General features: G+C 39.3%; 1 protein-coding gene across 1 annotated transcript; it reads left to right on the forward strand.

Annotated features, from left to right (window-relative positions):
• Positions 1-168: 168 nt before the first annotated feature.
• Positions 169-18,042, forward strand: CRKL (v-crk avian sarcoma virus CT10 oncogene homolog-like). The gene is made up of 3 exons (XM_010575348.1): positions 169-1,043; positions 4,564-5,026; positions 14,232-18,042. The coding sequence occupies exons 1-3, from the start codon at positions 730-732 to the stop codon at positions 14,364-14,366; spliced, it is 912 nt and encodes a 303-aa protein (XP_010573650.1). The 5' UTR covers positions 169-729; the 3' UTR covers positions 14,367-18,042.
• Positions 18,043-18,511: the final 469 nt, after the last annotated feature.

The following is an 18,511-nucleotide window of genomic DNA, read 5'->3' on the forward strand; positions in this document are numbered from 1 at the left end:
CCCCCCCCCCCCCCCCCCCCCGCCCGGCCCCCCCCCCCCCGCGGGGGGCACCGCCGGCGCCCGCCCCTCCCCCCACGGCGCGCGGCAGCCCCACGTCGCTCCCCGCCCCCCTAGCGGCGCGAGCCGTCAGCGGCGCCTGCGCGGGGCGGTGTCTCCGGAGAACTCCGACCGCCCGGCGCCGCCGCCATTTTGGTGCTCGGCTCTGGGAGGGGAGGGAACCCATAGGAGAAAGCGGGAGCCCGGCGCTTCTGCCTCCCCCGCCCCACCTCCCCGTCTGGCTCCGGCGCTGAGGCACCGTAGCAGGCTACCCTCGCCACCTTCCCGGGCCGCCTGTCCTTGTCAGCCGCCGCCGCTGCTCTTCGCCACTCGCCCAGCCGGGCCCGCCGCAGGCCTGAGAGAGAGAGGCGGGAAGGATGCCCTGCACACCCCGCCGCTGAGGGAGACTCGGGGGCCCTGACCGCCGCGTCTGGCCAGCCCCACCCCAGCCGCTCCTCGGTCCTTCGCCTCCAGAGGCACGGAGCTTCCCTCTCCCTTATCCCCCTTTCCCTGGGCTTCCTATCTTCTGGGCTGGGCACTAGCCGCTTCCTCCTAGCCCCCAGCCCGCTCCGCTTCCCAGGCCTCCTTGCCCAGGCCTTCCCTTCGCCGGGTCTTCTCCTTCGCCTGGGCCTTCGGGCTCTTCACCTTCCTTCCCCCCCCCCTCCCCTCCCTTCCCCTTCCCCGCCCGGAGCCATGTCCTCCGCCGCTCGTTTCGATTCGTCGGACCGCTCCAGCTGGTACGTGGGCCCGGTGTCTCGGGCGGAGGCGCAGACGCGGTTGCAGGGGCAGCGGCATGGCATGTTCCTGGTGCGAGACTCGTCCACCTGCCCGGGGGACTACGTGCTCTCGGTGTCCGAGAACTCCCGGGTTTCCCACTACATCATTAATTCCTTGCCCAACCGCCGCTTTAAGATCGGGGACCAGGAGTTTGAGCACCTGCCCGCCCTGCTGGAGTTCTACAAGATCCACTACCTGGATACCACCACCCTCATCGAGCCTGCGCCCAGGTGAGTGCCACCCTCCGCCCCACCCACTGCTGTCTTTGCTCGAGGTGGCGCAAGGAGGGGGGCTGTCTTACTCCAGCCTAGTAGCTGCAGGATCTTAGCATTAGATGTAGGGCCACGCTGTGTGTACTAAGGAAATATTTGTTTATGGCCCACGTTGGAGGCTGTTTCTAACAGCGGTCCTTCTTAGCACTCTGGGTCTCAGTGACCATTACGGGTTGCTCTTGCAGTCAAATCATCCATATAATGCACGGGGTCTGTCCTTACAGTGTGTGTAGGCATATATGAAGGTATTGTGTACATCTGTACCACTGGCTATAATTGCTTTCCAAGAGGGTGTGGTCGTGCTTTGTGTCAACCTTTTCTTCTGTATTGTCCTTCTGTTCCTAGGATGGTTGAGAAGCTGGTTCACAAGTCTTCTCAGTGATTGAGGTACAGCCTCTGAGCTTGAGTTGCTCTCTGCCCCTGCATCCACACTGATTATAATAGAACAGGCCTTTATGTGATTAGACTGCTTCACCCTGTTAAGTCAGCTTTAATACATTCTAGGGCAGCATTTCCAAAACTTGTAGAGTGGCATTTCCACCCCCAACAAAATGTAAAACATTTATTTCTCACAGTTTGGTTGTGGCACTGTTCATCTATATCTGCATAGTCTATGCACTATACTGAGAAATGCTATTCTAAGAGGATGGGAAAATGTGACTTGGCTATGAGCTCATTCTTTGTCCTGTTCCCAACATGGGATATACCTGCAACTTGAATCAGTAAACTGCTTATCAAGAACCCTAGAACATATATTTTTAATTAATAAAGCTTTTCCCAGTATCAGATTTCAAAGCTTTTGGGCTTCCTGGATAAAATGAAGTGAAATAAAAGCTAGAAAAGTAGTGACACATTAAGAAAAGAAATTCAAATTGGTTTGCTTCTAAATTCTGCAGTTTAAAATCTTACTATGTTTTGCAGTTCTTAGGCAGCAAGGATAACTTTGAGGTTTAGAGTCACAATTTAACCTTGGCATAGGCCAGTTCTTAACGACAATCAGTAACTTGTCAAAGGTTGACATTAGCTTGTCAAGCTGAAAAACTCAAGTAGTCAAAAAAAGTCTTTCCGTAAAGCTGTCAGGTGATGGGAGGGATGTGACAGAAAGCACTAGCTTCAAGAACTCTTAAAGTTGCTGAGAAGTCTTCTTGGTAGTGATTGTGCTGTGGCTAGAGAGATGGGTAGGTGAAAAAAAAAAATCACTTTTCATTGCAGGAACGCTTGAATGGAGCTGCCCAGTGTTATGTGCATGTTTAAACTTGTGGACAGTTGGGAGGAAAAAAAGTCTATACTGAAGCAATCTTTATGCTTATCTCGGTTCTCCTTAACTTGGATACCATTGTGCCTTTCTGGATGTAAAAACATGTTCTTAATCATTTATGGCAATGACTGACTTGGCTTTCTAAAACACTTGAAAACTTAGCTGATTCCACTTTCTTACTTGGTATTTGTTAGGAGTCTTGCGTGAAACGTTTTATGAACATTTTAGTACCACCTTATTTTCAAGGTCTTGATTGCATATTGTTCTTGCAGCATACAGAGACTCATGGGACCTAGCCTACTGTGAACTGACAAGCTTTTTTATAAAGCTACAAATGGGTTCGACTAGATGGTTTTCCTTAGCATGATTTTTGTTCTGAACACTTAGAAAAATCAGTGACATGGTTGATGGTTTGAAATTCTGTTTGAAGGAGACTGACTGCTGCAAGAGGGAGGATGAGAGGTAGCTTTCTGGTTTTTTATTTATTTATTTTAGTTAATGGACTAGATTTAGAATAGGGGTAGACAGGTATGTTCTTCAGAACTGTTATTGCTAATTCTTATTTCTCTAGCATTTTCAGGGGAACATCGCACTCCAGTGCTTGTGCTTTTGAAGGCTGTTGATTGTTTTCATTTCATACAGTACAGTATGAAGAGGTAGTTTTTGTGGTAGGATTAAGTAGTTTGTTGTATATAGCCATACAACACTTTTAGCTCTCGGAGATGACATTTTAAACTTGTAAAACAGTTGAAAACTGACTGTTTTAAGCTTTCTATTTGTTTTGTGTCAATAGTGAGCTCTGACCATCACTGCAGATGTTCCTGAGCTTTTGCTTATGCAGAGTTACTGCTCTCTGAAGGCTTCCCTCTCTTCCCTGGCTTTGGCTGCAGCTGGGTGTCTTAAAGAAGCCCGTATCTTTCTGTTTAGGGCTTCTGGTGTATCTTGCAAAAATCAGGGATTTGAGATCCATCTTATTTTGCAAGTAGCAAAAGAGAATTGAAGTAGGCTAATGACACGGATTTTTGCTATCGTAGCTTAGATAATAAGTATCTGCTCTGGTATATATACATTAAGGTTTCTGACAGCTGCTTTGAATAAAATGTATAAAATTTATGATGAAAATGGATTGCACTGAAAATAGTCTCATTTGATGAACAATCATACATTACCACAGTCAAGTGACTGTATTGGACTGATGATGGCGTCATAAACAATGATGTGAATAAATTAGGAGTAATATTATGGTTAATAAGGCAAAGGAATATTTCTAGACGCTTAGCTTTTTCACTTCTTACTCCATTCTTACCACTGGACACAAGTATTTCATATTGTCTTGTATGAAGATGTCACTTTCAGGTTATTAGGTATTTAAATATGCAGTAAAGATAAGTACTTTGAAACTAATAATTTTTCTGCTATAACAACCCTTTGAGAGTTGAAGTTATAAAAGTAATATTAGGGAGCTTAATTCCATACTACTTTCCAGAAAAGAGGGGGAAAGTGTTGTCTTCTAAAAACACAGGATCTGCCTATATCTTTTCTTAAAGAAAGGAGTTTTCATTATAAATGTGACTGGCAGTCCCCACAATTCTGCATGTGAGTAGTAGGATTTGGTTAGAAAGATGCTGTACTACCAATCAGAAAGACACCATTGGACTTCTAGCTTAAGTGTTTATTATACCCTCCTCTTACTTTTATTTCCCTTTTCTGCTATGCTCCCTCAAGTCTAGCATTTAGAGTTACTGAATTCTTTAGAAGTGGATGCTGAAGTTAAAAATGTAGATGTGATGAACTGAAGAGGATTATGTAGCTCTTCAAGAGCCCCTCCACCCTAAGTCACCCGAATAATTTTCTTTTTTTTTAATGTATCATGACTATCATAACTTAAGCTATAGAATTAATTTTATTCTACCCTAAGATCCTCACAACAGTCCAAAGCAGGTGGATGAAGATTTTGCATTATTTCTCCCAATTTTCTGCAGCCATGTTAGATTTTTATTGGGTTTCTGGGGAGGCTAATTTGGCTATATAAGTAATTACTTGAAAGCATGAGTTACTCATGAAATGCCTCACAGTGCTACCAAGCGAATACTTTTGTTACAAACCTGAATAAATAATTCTCCTCTAGTTGGTGTTCCTACTGTGAAACTGGTACTTAGCTTTGTTACTGGAAATACAAAACAATAACTATCGCTTATACCAAATCTTTTTTAAACTTAGGTATCCAAGTCCACCAATGGGATCTGGATCTGCCCCTGCTCTGTCCACTGCAGAAGAAAATGTGGAGTATGTTCGGACTCTCTATGACTTTCCTGGCAATGATGCTGAGGATCTTCCATTTAAAAAGGGCGAGATACTGGTAATTGTAGAGAAGCCAGAAGAACAGTGGTGGAGTGCCAGAAACAAGGATGGTCGGATTGGGATGATTCCTGTTCCTTATGTAGAAAAGTTAGTCAGATCTTCTCATGGGAAGCATGGAAACAGGAATTCCAACAGTTACGGTATTCCAGAACCTGCCCATGCTTATGCTCAGCCTCAAACCGCAAGTCCCCTTCCCTCAGTATCCAGTACACCTGGAGCAGTGATCAATCCTCTGCCATCAACACAGAATGGACCAGTCTATGCCAAAGCTATCCAAAAGAGGGTACCCTGTGCTTATGACAAGACTGCGCTGGCATTAGAGGTAAGTTTTTCCTCTCAGTCTTACCATTTTCAACTGTTTTGTAAAATAAGAAACTAAAAGTTGTTAGTGGCAAAGTTGGTGTGGATGACTTCATATGGAGTCTGCTTATCTATGTCAAGGGACCAAGAGGAAGTTAGGTTACATTCTGAAGAAAGATCTACACAAATTGCTTCATCTATACCACTTCCTTTGAGAAAAGTGACCAGGTTACTTCGGGGCCTGTATTTACGCTCTCTTCTTGCCTGTTCAACAACAGTGCAAATATGTTACAAGGGTAGTGGAATGTATCCTGCTGTGGAAGTAAGTGCTAGTGAGAGGATGACTTTGCTTCTCCACCTAATCTTGGGGAAGGAAACAGATGTTTCATTAATCATTGCAGCATTCCAGGTTGAGAACTGGCAGTAGCATCCTTCAGAGAAAGGTGAAGATTGCTGATAAACATAGTTTTCTGATCCTCAACTGTAGTACGAGATGCACTCAAGTATTTGGTGCTGAGAGCTGAAATCCGGGCAGAAATATATCAGAAGTGCTCTAGTCCCTTTTACTTTGGTTTTCAAAAGTGGAATTTGAGAAACCTTAGGGTGTAAATTGGGGGTGAAGGGGTTAGATGAAAGGCTGTAGTATAGCCTCTAAATTTGCATTGAACCTTTAGTAAGTTCCTGTGCTTGCCAAAACATTTTTTTATTTTATTTTTATTAGGGATGTCTTTAAGACTTTAGAGCTTTATTCTTTAAGTGGTAAAGAATTCATGTTACAATTCTAGTTTAACTGGTGTAAATGATGGATTGGAAGAAGTTTTTAAAGATATATCCAGTACACTGAGACTGTTACTTTTACATTTAGATTATACTGAAGGCTAGTTAACCCATAGTTCAAAAATGTCTCACCTGGAAAAAGTGCCAGTCTCAAAGATGAAATTTGAGCATGCTACAGTATTTCAAGGAGCAAATGCAAGGAAGCAAGCAAAGGAAGCAACAGCATTTAACTAGTAGAAGAACAGTGGTTTTAAAAATACTTTTGAACTTTTCCTGTTGCTTTTGCTCAGTTACTTTGCAAGTTAAAGCTGTTGCCTATAGCTGTTACTTTTGACTAAAGTTTGAGAGGTGACATCCAGTTATTCATAATAGTTGCCCTAAGTGTTTTGCCTCCTGTGTGTGTAAAACCTCTACAGGTCATTACTCTTATGGGGTTAAAAGTTAAATATGTATCACTGGATTTTCCTTGAGTCTTATGAAATCTAGCAGCTTGTTATTTGTGAGCAGTGTGTGAAAATTATCATAGAGCAAAGTGTAAATTCACTGCCAACTGCACTCTACAGAAGATTGCTGCCAAAACTACTCATGCTTCTGAAAACAAAGCAAGGCAAGGGATTGATTTTTGTTACCTTATCAGTGTGTCATGGAATTACTTCAGGGAACTTGCTTTGCTTCAGGGTAGCGGAACCACTTGGAAGGGTGGCCCTCACTAACAGATTCTTCTGACTTGGTCTTTAGTGATCTAGTTAATCCTGTCATTTTAGCGACTCCTCTAGTATACCAGTAGGATTAATTCTCTGACCAACATGTAGGTTTGAATTTTGAACCTTCAAATTGCTGAAGTTTTGTGTGAGAGATTCTTCTCTTCCACTGAATTTTAATCCCTTATTGCCTCATGTCTTTGTGTCTCCCACCACTGGCACATTTGTCTTCCTATGTAATCTGTTTTCTTTGCAAGTGTACCTTAGCCACACTGTGGCTTCTCAAGAGGCTTCAGAAGCAGAATTCTGGGAACTGATCTACATTTTCATTAAAATCAGTGATTAGAGCTTCTCCATATCTATCCACACATAGGGAACTTTAGCAACCTCATTATAGCAGTATTTTTTTTGTCACATTACTACTCTTAAAGAAGAAACTCCAACTTCTTTTCGTGATCTTCCTTTAGATTGCCTAACACCTGCTGGGCCCTGATGACGTATTTAATCCCAACCTTGTCAGGGCTCTACATGTCACTAAATAATCTGGACCATTTGAACCTTCTATTTTGTAAGAGCACTGAAAGTAGCTAGTGGTAGAGAAAGAACAAGTTATGGGAATGTTTTGGGGAAGAAAGTTAATGGTGTTCTTCCAGAATAATAGTATTTGACAGTACTCCACCTTAGTGTAGGTGTACTCTAAATCGCAGTTCAGCTTGTACAGGTAGAACACCTTGTTAGTATAATTATACAGTGCCTGATTGTGTAATCTCATTTAAACTGATAAAACAATATGAGAGCAAAATATCTGTTTGCTGGCTCTTGCTTTGTGTGGTCAGCACACAGACAGTACTTAAAAGGAAGAGAATACCATCTGGAGTAAATAAAGCTATTGCGTAGTAATCTGCTCGACTTCCTTTTAAGTGGAGGGATGTCATTCTCCTGGGTTCAGCTTGAAAATGGGACAAGCTCTCTGCTGGCAAGTTCAGTTTTTTCTATTGCACACTATTGTTGACATAAGCTGTCAGAAGTTTTCTTTAAGAAAAGGTAAAGATTCATAGCCTGTTACAGAGAAGTTCGTTTTGTAAGGAAGGTATAAATTTTTTTTTTAAATTTCTCACATGAAAATGTAACTTGTAAAACAAGTGAATATTCTACTGAAAATCTGAAAAGAGATCTGTTTGGCTGGATGATGATGGAGTGTTTAACTTTTAAATAGTATTTAAAATATGACAGTTTAAGGGCAACTATAGTGTTGTTCCTGTGAGGGTACTAGTTAATATGGCATTTATCATAATTTGGACTTCGCTGGGCTAAAATTATTTAGCATTCATATTGGTATTACTGCAGTGAATAACGTCTAAATGTTGACTTGGTCCTACTGCATTATATGCTCTACTTTTATTCTGAAAAATAAAAAATTAAATAGTAATCTGTTTACATGCAAAAATAAAAGTTTTAAGTATAGCTACTATCTCAAAGCATATAGTTGGTATACATACAACTTTGGGCATCTCCCTGCACCAGTGAACAATTAGTAAAGCCTACAATAAATTATATGTATTTCTAAGATTTAAGTGTACTGTTGTCAGTTGAGTTATTTACCTTGGCAGTTCAGATTTAATGTTTTTAATGAAATGATTGAAGTCTGCAGTTTCTCACTACAACTAACTAACTTTACAACTAACGTGTGTGGTATTTTCATGGATACTGTATTTAAAAAAAAAAAAAAAAAACAAACCAACCAAACCACCAAAAAAAACCCCAAACCCACAAACAAAACAACCAGTGACCCAGATCCGTTTCTTTACTTGTGTCCTTTTAGCCAAGAAGCAATTTCCTTCCTTTCTGGTGCTGTAGAGGAAGGAATATGAAGGACAGGGATACAGTGTCCTGTACTTATTGGGACTAGAACTCTACATTACTGGGTTATGTACTGCTGTTCTTCAATCCTGCTTTTCTTTGGGCAAACTAGGAGGGCAATCCTGTGTCCAAAGGTTATACAGGATAGCACTTTAAGAAGGTGATGAATTCTGTAAGAGCAGAGATTCTTTGGCACTGTTACTATGATACAAAGCAGTGAAGCCTACCTTAAAGTTTCTTGGCATTTAATAACCTGTAGTTCTACAGCCAGCCTGTTAACAATAATACGCTAATGAAGCCTTGTTTTAAACTGGCATGCTCTAACTAGCACGTGACATGTGTGCAATGCCCAGTAGGCTAAGACCTGGTACGTTTTATCTCAGAGTTTATCTCTTGGTAGTTGGGTACTTCTTGCTTCTATCCAAAGTAGTTGATTGATCACTAACTTCTACACAGCAAAGTTCTTTATGTACAGCATAGTCAGCAGATGAACTAATGGTGGCTAATTCCCTTAAAAATTAGTGAATTGTTTGAGGGGTGCTTCATGACCTGAACAACAAATTTCAAATTTACTTGTAAAATGGAATGAAATGGCATAAGGAACCAGAAAATGGGAGACCAGCAGCAGCCACTAGACTTATGTCTGCCATGTGTTTAAAAAATAGTTCTTAAATATATTGTAAACACTGTAATAAGTGTCATAGACCGATTTGAAGGCAGTAGTAGTTCTAGAGTTCATCTCCATACTTAACATGACAGTGTTATGGAATCTGAAGGGTTTTTTTTTTTTAAACAAGAGCTTCACTATATTTTTATAGCAAAGTTTTTGTACTAATTTATATACTAATTATGGCTTTTTCTAGAGCTGTGCCAGCATTATAGTATTAAGCAGTTTATCTGTTCATGATATAGCAAGCATTAACCTGTCACTGAAATGTTTTGGTGAAATAAATATCCATTCACCATAATTATATAACTGACTTACAGTATTTCTCTTGAGCTTGTTACAATTAGGTTACAGTTAACTTTTTTCCTCTTCAAAGGGAAGTTGAGACAAGTAGGCCAAAATGTGCTAGTAGTAGAACTTTCATAATTAGGAAATTAGGCTACTTCTTTCACTAGACAACAAGCATTGTGCTTTTCTTAAGCCAAGGAAACTTAGTATTGCTGTGTTAAGCATTATAACGCATCTAACCCACAAGGTCTAGATTTTAAGCAAAATATTGAGCCTATACTCATGTAGTGTAAAGTGTTGATTGGAGAGCTTTAGTTCTGATAACTATTGAACTGAAAGTGACACTGACAGCAGGATTCCTGTGCTGACATGCACCAACTTTTCAGTATGCTACCTTTGAAAATACAACTGAACAGTTACTTTGGAGATTTTGTGTGCAGTCTTAATCTTTGTAACTTCCTTTTCTGGTCAAAGTTATTGATGGTTCCCATCATGCTAGTGCTGAGTGCCTCACAATTTAATATACATTCACCTTCAGAACTGTTTGCAGAGTTTGTTTTCAGATGAAACTGAAAGTGACATGGATAACCTAGACAAGATCCTGTGCTACAGTGAGATTCAGCATGGCTTGAGAATGATGGTCTATGGGAGTTTTGAGCTGTCCAAGTTCTGTACAATAATGACAGCTGGCTTAATCAGATAGAGACAGGGTACCATCATTTAATGAAAAGCAGCACTTTCTCTGTGGTGCTGCAACCCCAACTGTGGCAATTGTCCTAGCTATACTTGAAATGCAAACGTCTATTGTTTTACTCTGTTCCTAAATAAGGCTAGATTAATTGCATCTAGGACTCAACATTTCTATGCTGCCCTTTGACCTGCTTTCATGCCTCAAGAATGGTTGAAGATCTTTCCTCTGAACTACCCAATTCTCTGGTTTGGGCATCAACTATTATTATTCTGGCACACAACATCAGAAGTGAAGGATAATTAAACTGTGCTTTTAGCCTCTTGGTTCCTTGAATCTTCCAATATGTAAAGCGCCAGCTACTTCAGTGTCACTTTGTCCTGTTTGCAGTGTGGCTGAACTCTGCCTCTTTTGTGTAGCTCAGGTTTTTACCTTTTGGGGACAGTGGGATATCAGGTAATTTCTTGGTGTTGAGCCTTGTTTATTCTTCTCCAGAACAGGCAGTTGGTCTGAACAATTGTTTTGGTACTAATGCTAGTGTTAGCAAAGAAGGTGAGTTGTGACGCTAATTAGGATAATGACTGAGAATCAACACCCTGTAAACTCGAGAGCAGTGTTTTCTATAGCTATTGACCCAGTGGGCTAAAATGATGATTTAGTGTTCTAATGCATTTTTATCTCCTCAAACTTATATTACAGAACTCTATCAGCCATAGAACTATTAACATACTATTGTTGGAATATCTGTAAAATATGGTGAATTGGTTGACTGTGTGACTAAAATGGCATGCAGGAAACCTTTTGCAGTACATGAATCAGCTTCAAATGGAAGACAGGTATGGAAGAGTCTAGAGAGAATGAAGTAACCTTTCTGACTGGCATGTTCCACAGCTTGTGTTTCCCCAGGGCTTTGAATTCATGCTGTAACAGGGACATAATGAAAGGATGCTATCTAAAATACATTTTGATTTTTATCATTTGGGTGGAACCAAATGGCTGCATTTCAGAAGTATTACTCATTTCAGCAGTTGATACTTCCATCCAGCCATGCTGGCATGCTTTACAAGTGAATTAACTTATCTGAGAGATGCTGAGACTAAGGAAGCATTATCCTAATTTATAGATAAGGGCCATGAGCTCTCCAGAGTCATACAGGAAGTTTGTGGCAGAGATGAGAATAGAACCAGGTCTCCTGACTGTCCTGTGCCTAATCATAAGACAATCCTTCTGACTGGCTTAAAACGTTCTCTGAAAAAAATAGTGTGTTAAATAATTTTAGTGGGAGATCACACCTCAGCTGAAATTACAGATATATAATAATTACATTATTGTTATAGATGCTTTAAAAAGCATTTACCAAATAGAGGGACTATGTGACCAGATTCTTCTAGACATTGTCAAAACGGAGGTCTTTAACATAAGATCCATTAATTATTCTATCATGACATCAAGGTTCCTTCTCCAAAAATCTTGCTTCAACATGCTGTTTCATTTAATCTTCTCAGGAGAACGGCTTTTTTTTTTTTTTTTTATAAGATAGCACAAGAGGATATTCAGAAGCTTTCATTAAAAAAAAAAACACTCTCAAAAATAATATAAAGTTATTGCAAATCAATTTACTATTCCAGTGGTTCTTGGCATATGATAGTATTTTTTGAGTAGCTTTTGTCAGCCAGCAATCCTTAATGGCAGATTCAGATTTGTGGCAACTTTGCCCACCCAGCACTCTAAAGAACATTTTACATTGTTAATCTACATGGCAGTTTGTTGCAATGCAATAGACTTACATTGTAAATATTTTTTTTTCACTCAGCCCAAGCAAGACTTCCAAACCTATTCATGTTGTAGAAATCAGAGTCAGACTGAAGGATATCTTTTTCTGGAGTTTCAAAATGGATTGATCTCTGTGGCACGTGAGCAGAATTAAATTGTCAGACTCTCAGAAAATGCAAGTCCATGTTTTTGATCCATTGTACTACAAATGTTTTTTTGTCTTCCATAAATAAGATTAAAGTGTTTGAGTGATTGGGTTTACAGTGTGGTGCAAATGCAGTTTCTTATTAGGTTTCAATTGTGATGTTGGCTGCATCTTCTTGAATTTGGGTCTAAAACTTGGACTTGTTTTCAAGGGTTATTTAAATTTAGCAATGTAACAGTGATTATTTATAGACATTATCAGCCTTTTCCTAAAGAGACATGTGTTTGGTTCCTGTTTAGGTCATCTTGTTACTATTTAAAGCTTTCTCTAGCCTTTCTATTCAGTGAAAATCTGACAAATTGGGCTTTTTAGCAAATACACAATTAAAGCATGCTGCAGTAGTCCATGAAGGGATGAATACCAATTAAATTAATGCTACATGTATGTGCTAACTATCATGGGCAGTGTATAACTACTTAATAGTATATGCTGGCTTCACGTTTGAGTTCAGGAACAGCAGAAGTAAAGATGTCCATTTAAGAAAGTAATATGGTCTTGGTTATATCCCAAGAACTTACAGGAGTCCAGAGAGTTTTCTCCTCTCTTAAAAGCACAAGATTACAATTGTTCCAAGTGTGACAGTCTCGAATTTGGGGGCGGGAGGGCAGCCGGGACATGGGCAACCCTACAAGTAGTGGAGAAAAAGTTGGGGGGCTGGGGAGGAGCAATACATTCTGCTTAAATGCCCAATTTCATTCTAATATGCAACATAAAGCTTAAATCTCTAAAAAGAGTTTTAAAGTTTGAGAAATTTTATTTTAAGACATGTAACACTGAGTGACTGCCAAGGAGTTTATTATAGTATCTTAAACTTCACTTAAGGGTTCTTGCTTCTGGGTGATATTCAAAAAATGTCTATTGGAGTAATGGTAACTGGTTTAAACAGGCTTCAGATCATCTAGTGACCTGCACACTATTTTGTAAACTCAGAGTTTCTTTCTTTAACAGAAAATATACAGGTCTTACCTGAAAAGTTTTGATCTAAGGCCCTTGGCCAAGGTCCTTAAACTATCTGCATCAGTTCTAAATTTTAATACTATTTAAATAATGTAGACAAATTGTTATACATACTGCATCAGGACTAAAATCTAGTTTTTCCTTAAATAAGATCAAAGCTAGTTACCTTTGAATTTCACAGAAGTAGCTTGGTAAGCTGAGACTCAGCTACACAGAGCTTGGACCTAGTTTAGGGAAGAAACTTATGAACTCTTTGCCATTGATCATAGGCTGTTTCTACTTTTTGTGATGTTAGTTATCAGCTGCTAATGTCACTTTTCTAATATTTACTATAGTCACCACATAGAGTAAATGAAGTAAACAGGAAGGGAGGTGTAAAGTTAGAGAGCTGCTGCAACAAACCACATATGCAGCTATTCTGAAGCATTTAAGGGAGAAATGACTATTGTCACATTGGATATTTTGCTTTGTAAATTATCCTAATCCAAATCAAATACAGGCACTGAACAATGATAAAAGTATAACTTATCACCATTTGGGCTGTTTCTTGCTTGATCAGAGTTTAGCTCTTCTCATCTTTCAGCACCAAATAGGAAGAGGAACAGTTATGGTAGGAAAGGCCTGACATGTCATCATTCCTGTTTCAAATTCTTGCCAGGAAGTAGAGGTGAAAACAACAAATAAAGCTAGAATCTGTATCTCTAATGCTTAAATAAAAAAAAAAATTTAAAAAAATTGCATTTGCCTGCTTCAGAAGTGTACCATTATTTTAAAAATTACAGAAGCTTCTTAGACTGTGATAATCAGAACTAGAACTTAAAGTAATGGTTTCTTTGCCATAGGAATCTCTCTTTGAAAAAAACCTAAATTTCCTTTGAAAATAAGTCAGCTGATGCTAAAACCAGTATAAGTACTGTGCTTTTTTTGAATGGATGTTGCATCTCATTACTGATGGTAGCTGTAGTGATGTTAATTTATATCTGAACTAAATAATACTGTTGCATGAAGTTGTAAGCTTTCCTATAGGAAAAGGTGTAGTTCAGCAATTTGTCTGAATATGTAAATATACATTAAGTTAAGAGTCTGAAAAAGAGTGCTGACAACATTATTGTGTTTAGCAGCAAAATGTTGGTATTTTAGTTAAGGAAAAATAATTTTTCTTTTCAGTTGAACCTTACGCCAAGAAGAGCGTGGGGTTTTTTTCCCTATGATGGGCTTGTATTTGTTCCTCTTCATTTGATTTGTATTTGTATCAGAGGTGAGATTCCCATGTGTGATAACTTTTTTCCTTTTTTTTTTTTAATTATGCAGGTTGGAGATATTGTGAAGGTTACAAGGATGAATATAAACGGTCAGTGGGAAGGAGAAGTCAATGGTCGAAAAGGGCTCTTCCCATTCACGCATGTCAAAATATTTGACCCTCAAAACCCAGATGAGAATGAATGATTCCCTCTGCCTGATTTACACTGCTGCTTCATTTTCCTGGCTATCATTAGCATTGTTTGAGGTGGGATGATGACTTAATGGCACATTGCTAGCATCGCGCATTTTCCAGCTTGCTGCAGTTTGACAATTCTTTTAATGTACATTTGGAATACATACAACTGAAGTCACTGCCTGACCTTCATACCATAGTTACATCATCCAGAATTTAGTTTCACTTTTAAAACTATTGGGCCTTAAGCTGGAGAAGACTGCACCAGTATATAGCAGAGAAGTATGGGAAGAAAATCTTTCTTGTTGAGACTTCCATGGACTTTTTTCTGGCTTGCTCAGTAGGAAGAGCCCTAATCTTAGATCAAACATGCAACTTGTGCATTACTGTCCAACAAAAAGCAACAACAAAAATGCAATTTTAGGACTGAAGACGACTTAGTTTTAAGAGAACCTGTCCTAAGGTAGTACATTTAAAATGATGGTCTCTTTAAAGAACAATAATTGAAGCTTATGTATTCTAAGCAGTTGTATTAGAAGCTGCTCTTTTCTGTTAACTCTTAAGCTTGTTGTTGACCTTCCTGAAACAGTGTGTGTTAAATGCAAATAACCATTGATTGAGCTGCATTGAAGCTGAGGCATTTATTTATAAGGAAACTTAGGAGGGGTTGATACTTGTAACCTGTTTTTGACATACTTAATGCATTTTTGTTGATTTTTGCAAGCACTAACTGTAGAAAAGTGAGCTTTAAAGGGAAACACTTTGGCCTGGTCTACATACAGCCCTTCTGCAGTGTTGGAAGTGTAGCTTTACTAGTATAGAAGTGCTTGTCACTAAGCTGTTACTTGCTAGACAGATTGATCATTGCCATGGTGTGAAGAGGGAGAAAAGAAGTGGGACAGAAGAACTTGGTAAATACTGATAAAATCCTCTTATTTAAACATACACTTTTTATACCCATTTCTCTGCAGGCTCCCTTATCTCTCTAGAGTTTCCTAGCTATGCCAGCCCCAGCTTGTTGACAGCTCCTTTTTGAACACAGTACCTTTTTTTCTAGGGTGTCTCCATGTTGCTGTGCTTCTTTTCCAGAGCTGCTTTCATCTTCTTTTTTCCTCTTTTTCCTTGCTTGCATCCCAAGTCCCCTGCATGCTGCCATCTTTTTTTAACCTTCCAAATGAGTTGGCTCTGGTTTATATATGCCCCAGATCCTTCCCCTTCCCAGCATCCTCTAGAAAATGGTTAATTGGAGTCAGCTGCTTGGGTTCCCCCATGTGATAAATTAATGCTCAGGCTGGAGGAGGCCACAATGGTGTCTATTATCAGTATAGCTGCTTTCCCTTTTTCTGTACATAAGCTATACTGCTGTAATTGTACTTACAGTAGGGAACTATATAGCTGCAGCTAAAGAAGTACAATTCACGCCATGCAGGTTAAGTCCTTAGCCTGTGTACAGGATATGAAAGCTTAGGTACAGTGATCCTGTGCCACCGCCTTTAAATGTGTTTTGTAGGTGAACTGGAATGCTCTTTTAAGAATAATGGAACACTGAATTATCACAATATATGTCTGCAAAGACTACCAACTACAAACCCTCCCTTTTCAGACAGCCTGTTTAAAGAAAAATGTCTGTTGTGGAAGCTGACAGAACAGCAGCCCCCATTTTTCAACTTTTGAAGGCTGTCAGTTGTAGGAAAATGAAAAACACCTGCAGAATCTCACCAGTTCTTATAAATGTCAAATTATATAAAAGTTGTTGTCTTAAGTTCCAGCATGTTTTCTTGTTGATTTGTGTTGCTTGATCCTAATAAAAGCACGTTGTCCTTAGCTCATGTGAAAGTGCCATGAGATCCTTAACTGGAAGGCACTGAAGAAATGCAAAAATGGCATTTGCAACAAGACATTCAAAATGCCAGGTTTTTTTTAAAGAAGTCTCTCCATTCATCTATTAGCTATTTTCTGTAGTATTGGTCAAGTGGCTGACAGTCTAGAAGTTCTTGTAGAGCATTTTACTACCAAATTAACTGTGAAGTAGAGTAGCATTGACTGAAATGTTTGGTGCTGTAAGAGTAATTCTTGACAATAGGCATTGACATTTTGTCTTGCAAAGAAAAGCTATGCAGCTCTCTTAACTAAAGAAGGTCATGCTTTTTCTGTGCCCCAACTATATCTGTAAGTTTACTACATAGATTGTACTACTGAAAGTGATCTTTTGAATACAGAAACTGCACTAAACTCAGTCTGCTGCAGAGAAATCTTATTTCAGACCTGACCTAGTTACAGGCAGCTCTTCAGAAGACTGATTGTAGAATTCTTCCTTTGCGTGGTAAATAAATACTGTGAGATTTGAGATTTCGACCACAGCTTTTAACCTGGATTTTTTTCACCGAAATAAATGTCTTGACTCATCCCCTCGTTGAATAAGGAATACACTTTGAACACAAGCATTGTTTTAGGTTTAATTATGTTCTGATACTGCAAAAAAGCAAAATGTTTTACCTTCAAAACTATGCAAAATTTGTATGTAGTGGCATCTGATGCAAAGACAAGAATTCTTAAATTTCTGTGAACCTGGTTTTAGGCCACGGATGAACAGTGTTTCTCTGAGTAGCAGTGGTGTGGTTCAGGTATGTTAAATGTGGTTTAAATGTAGCATACTGACCAGCCTAAGCTGATTGTAACCTTGCTTCAAAACGTGTCTTTGCTATTTTACTATAAGACGAGTATTTTCATATAAAGACTGCATTTGATCAGTTTGTGTTTCTCTTTGAAGGACTCTGGATTCTCAATCGCTTGTTGCTTGCTTACATGTGTGCTGTCTGTTGCTCTATGAAGCCTCTTAAATTTGAGTGATAAACTATCAGCGTAAATGTTCCTTGGGCGTGTAGGGTATACTTAATATGAAGCATGAGAGCCTACAAGTGATGGCTTCAGTCTATGCACCATTAAAGTTGTTCTTGCTTTTGAACTAGGAGCTGGTTTAATTACCTGGTGCCACAATAGTTAACTATCATGAAAGGCTTACTGTTTGACTTCCTCCTGTTGTGTACATGTGTATATAGACATCGAAGCCTCTGACCAGTCTGAAAGTTTAAATGAAAACTGTTTTAATCAGTGTCCATCACTGGATAAGCGCTAATTTAATTCATGATTGTTTACAAATTGAGAAAGAATAAACAAAAGGGAATATCCTGTTTGGGTTGGGGCTCTGAAGAGCCTGAGCATTATTTTTGTAAAGGGAAAAACAGCATTCTTTGTGCCATTTCACGTGCCTGTAAAGTAATTTTTTATATTGTATTAACATCCTGGGAATGAGTGGGCTGCCTTTGTTTTCTAGTCAAGTTTTCAAGCATTTTCCTCAATACCTGCATTTGAAAGTGAGACCTGCCTAAAAGACTGCCTTTTGGGACCAGTGAAAGCATTCTTGTATAGTTGTCATTTTCTGTTTACTTGTGTTAAATGAAAAGTGTGTTTTGAGACAAGGATACAATTATTGCAGTGGGAAAGGTGGCCTTGTATTTGAGACAGTCTTCACTGTGTAAACTTTAAAACACAATATGTAATTTAAAGACCATGATCTTCAGGCAATAATATTAAGTGTAAGCTTTTAAAGTTTATTTTGGGGATCATAGCTTGTTTTATTTTTTGTGCTATAAGATTAACAGTATTAAATGAATTATATTCTTAGAATATATGGAGTGTCTTTTCTTAAGATTAGTGCCTTTTTAATTTCTTACTCCACTTATTTCATAGAACTGGTCCCAACATCAAGCCACTGTTTTTTTTTTTCCCAGTGCCCTGTTTGTACAGTCTAAATAAAACTTGCCTCAACTTGCAGTATTATTTGTTGTCTTTAGTCTTAAAACCTTGACAATATAAGCAGAGTATTCAAGTCCTTACTCTGTCATTATGATGCCCTGTTTTGTGGGTGAATGAGTGCCAGTGGAAGTTTTCCGGAATCAAAGGAAGAACGAAGCAGGAGAAAATGCTGTTGCCAAGCTGAATGATACTCTCCTATTCCATCCTTGTGCCTCTTCTCAGACTATACTGCTGTGCTCTGGAGGTTCACCTGGAAAAGATGCATCTCTGGTTATACAGATTATCACCGTCTCCTCCATCCTCACAGCCGATGCTTCAGTGTGCTTCCTGTCACTGTACT

Source organism: Haliaeetus leucocephalus, unplaced genomic scaffold, assembly GCF_000737465.1.
Source record: "Haliaeetus leucocephalus isolate CR32 unplaced genomic scaffold, Haliaeetus_leucocephalus-4.0 Scaffold13, whole genome shotgun sequence".
NCBI classification, from domain to species: domain Eukaryota; kingdom Metazoa; phylum Chordata; class Aves; order Accipitriformes; family Accipitridae; genus Haliaeetus; species Haliaeetus leucocephalus.

Bases quoted from the DNA above. Each gene is read 5' to 3' on its own strand.
- CRKL (XM_010575348.1), top strand. From the start codon at position 730: ATGTCCTCCGCCGCTCGTTTCGATTCGTCGGACCGCTCCAGCTGGTAC. The intron at 1,044-4,563 runs GTGAGTGCCACC...TTTTAAACTTAG, and splicing joins CTCATCGAGCCTGCGCCCAG to GTATCCAAGTCCACCAATGG. The intron at 5,027-14,231 runs GTAAGTTTTTCC...TTAATTATGCAG, and splicing joins AGACTGCGCTGGCATTAGAG to GTTGGAGATATTGTGAAGGT.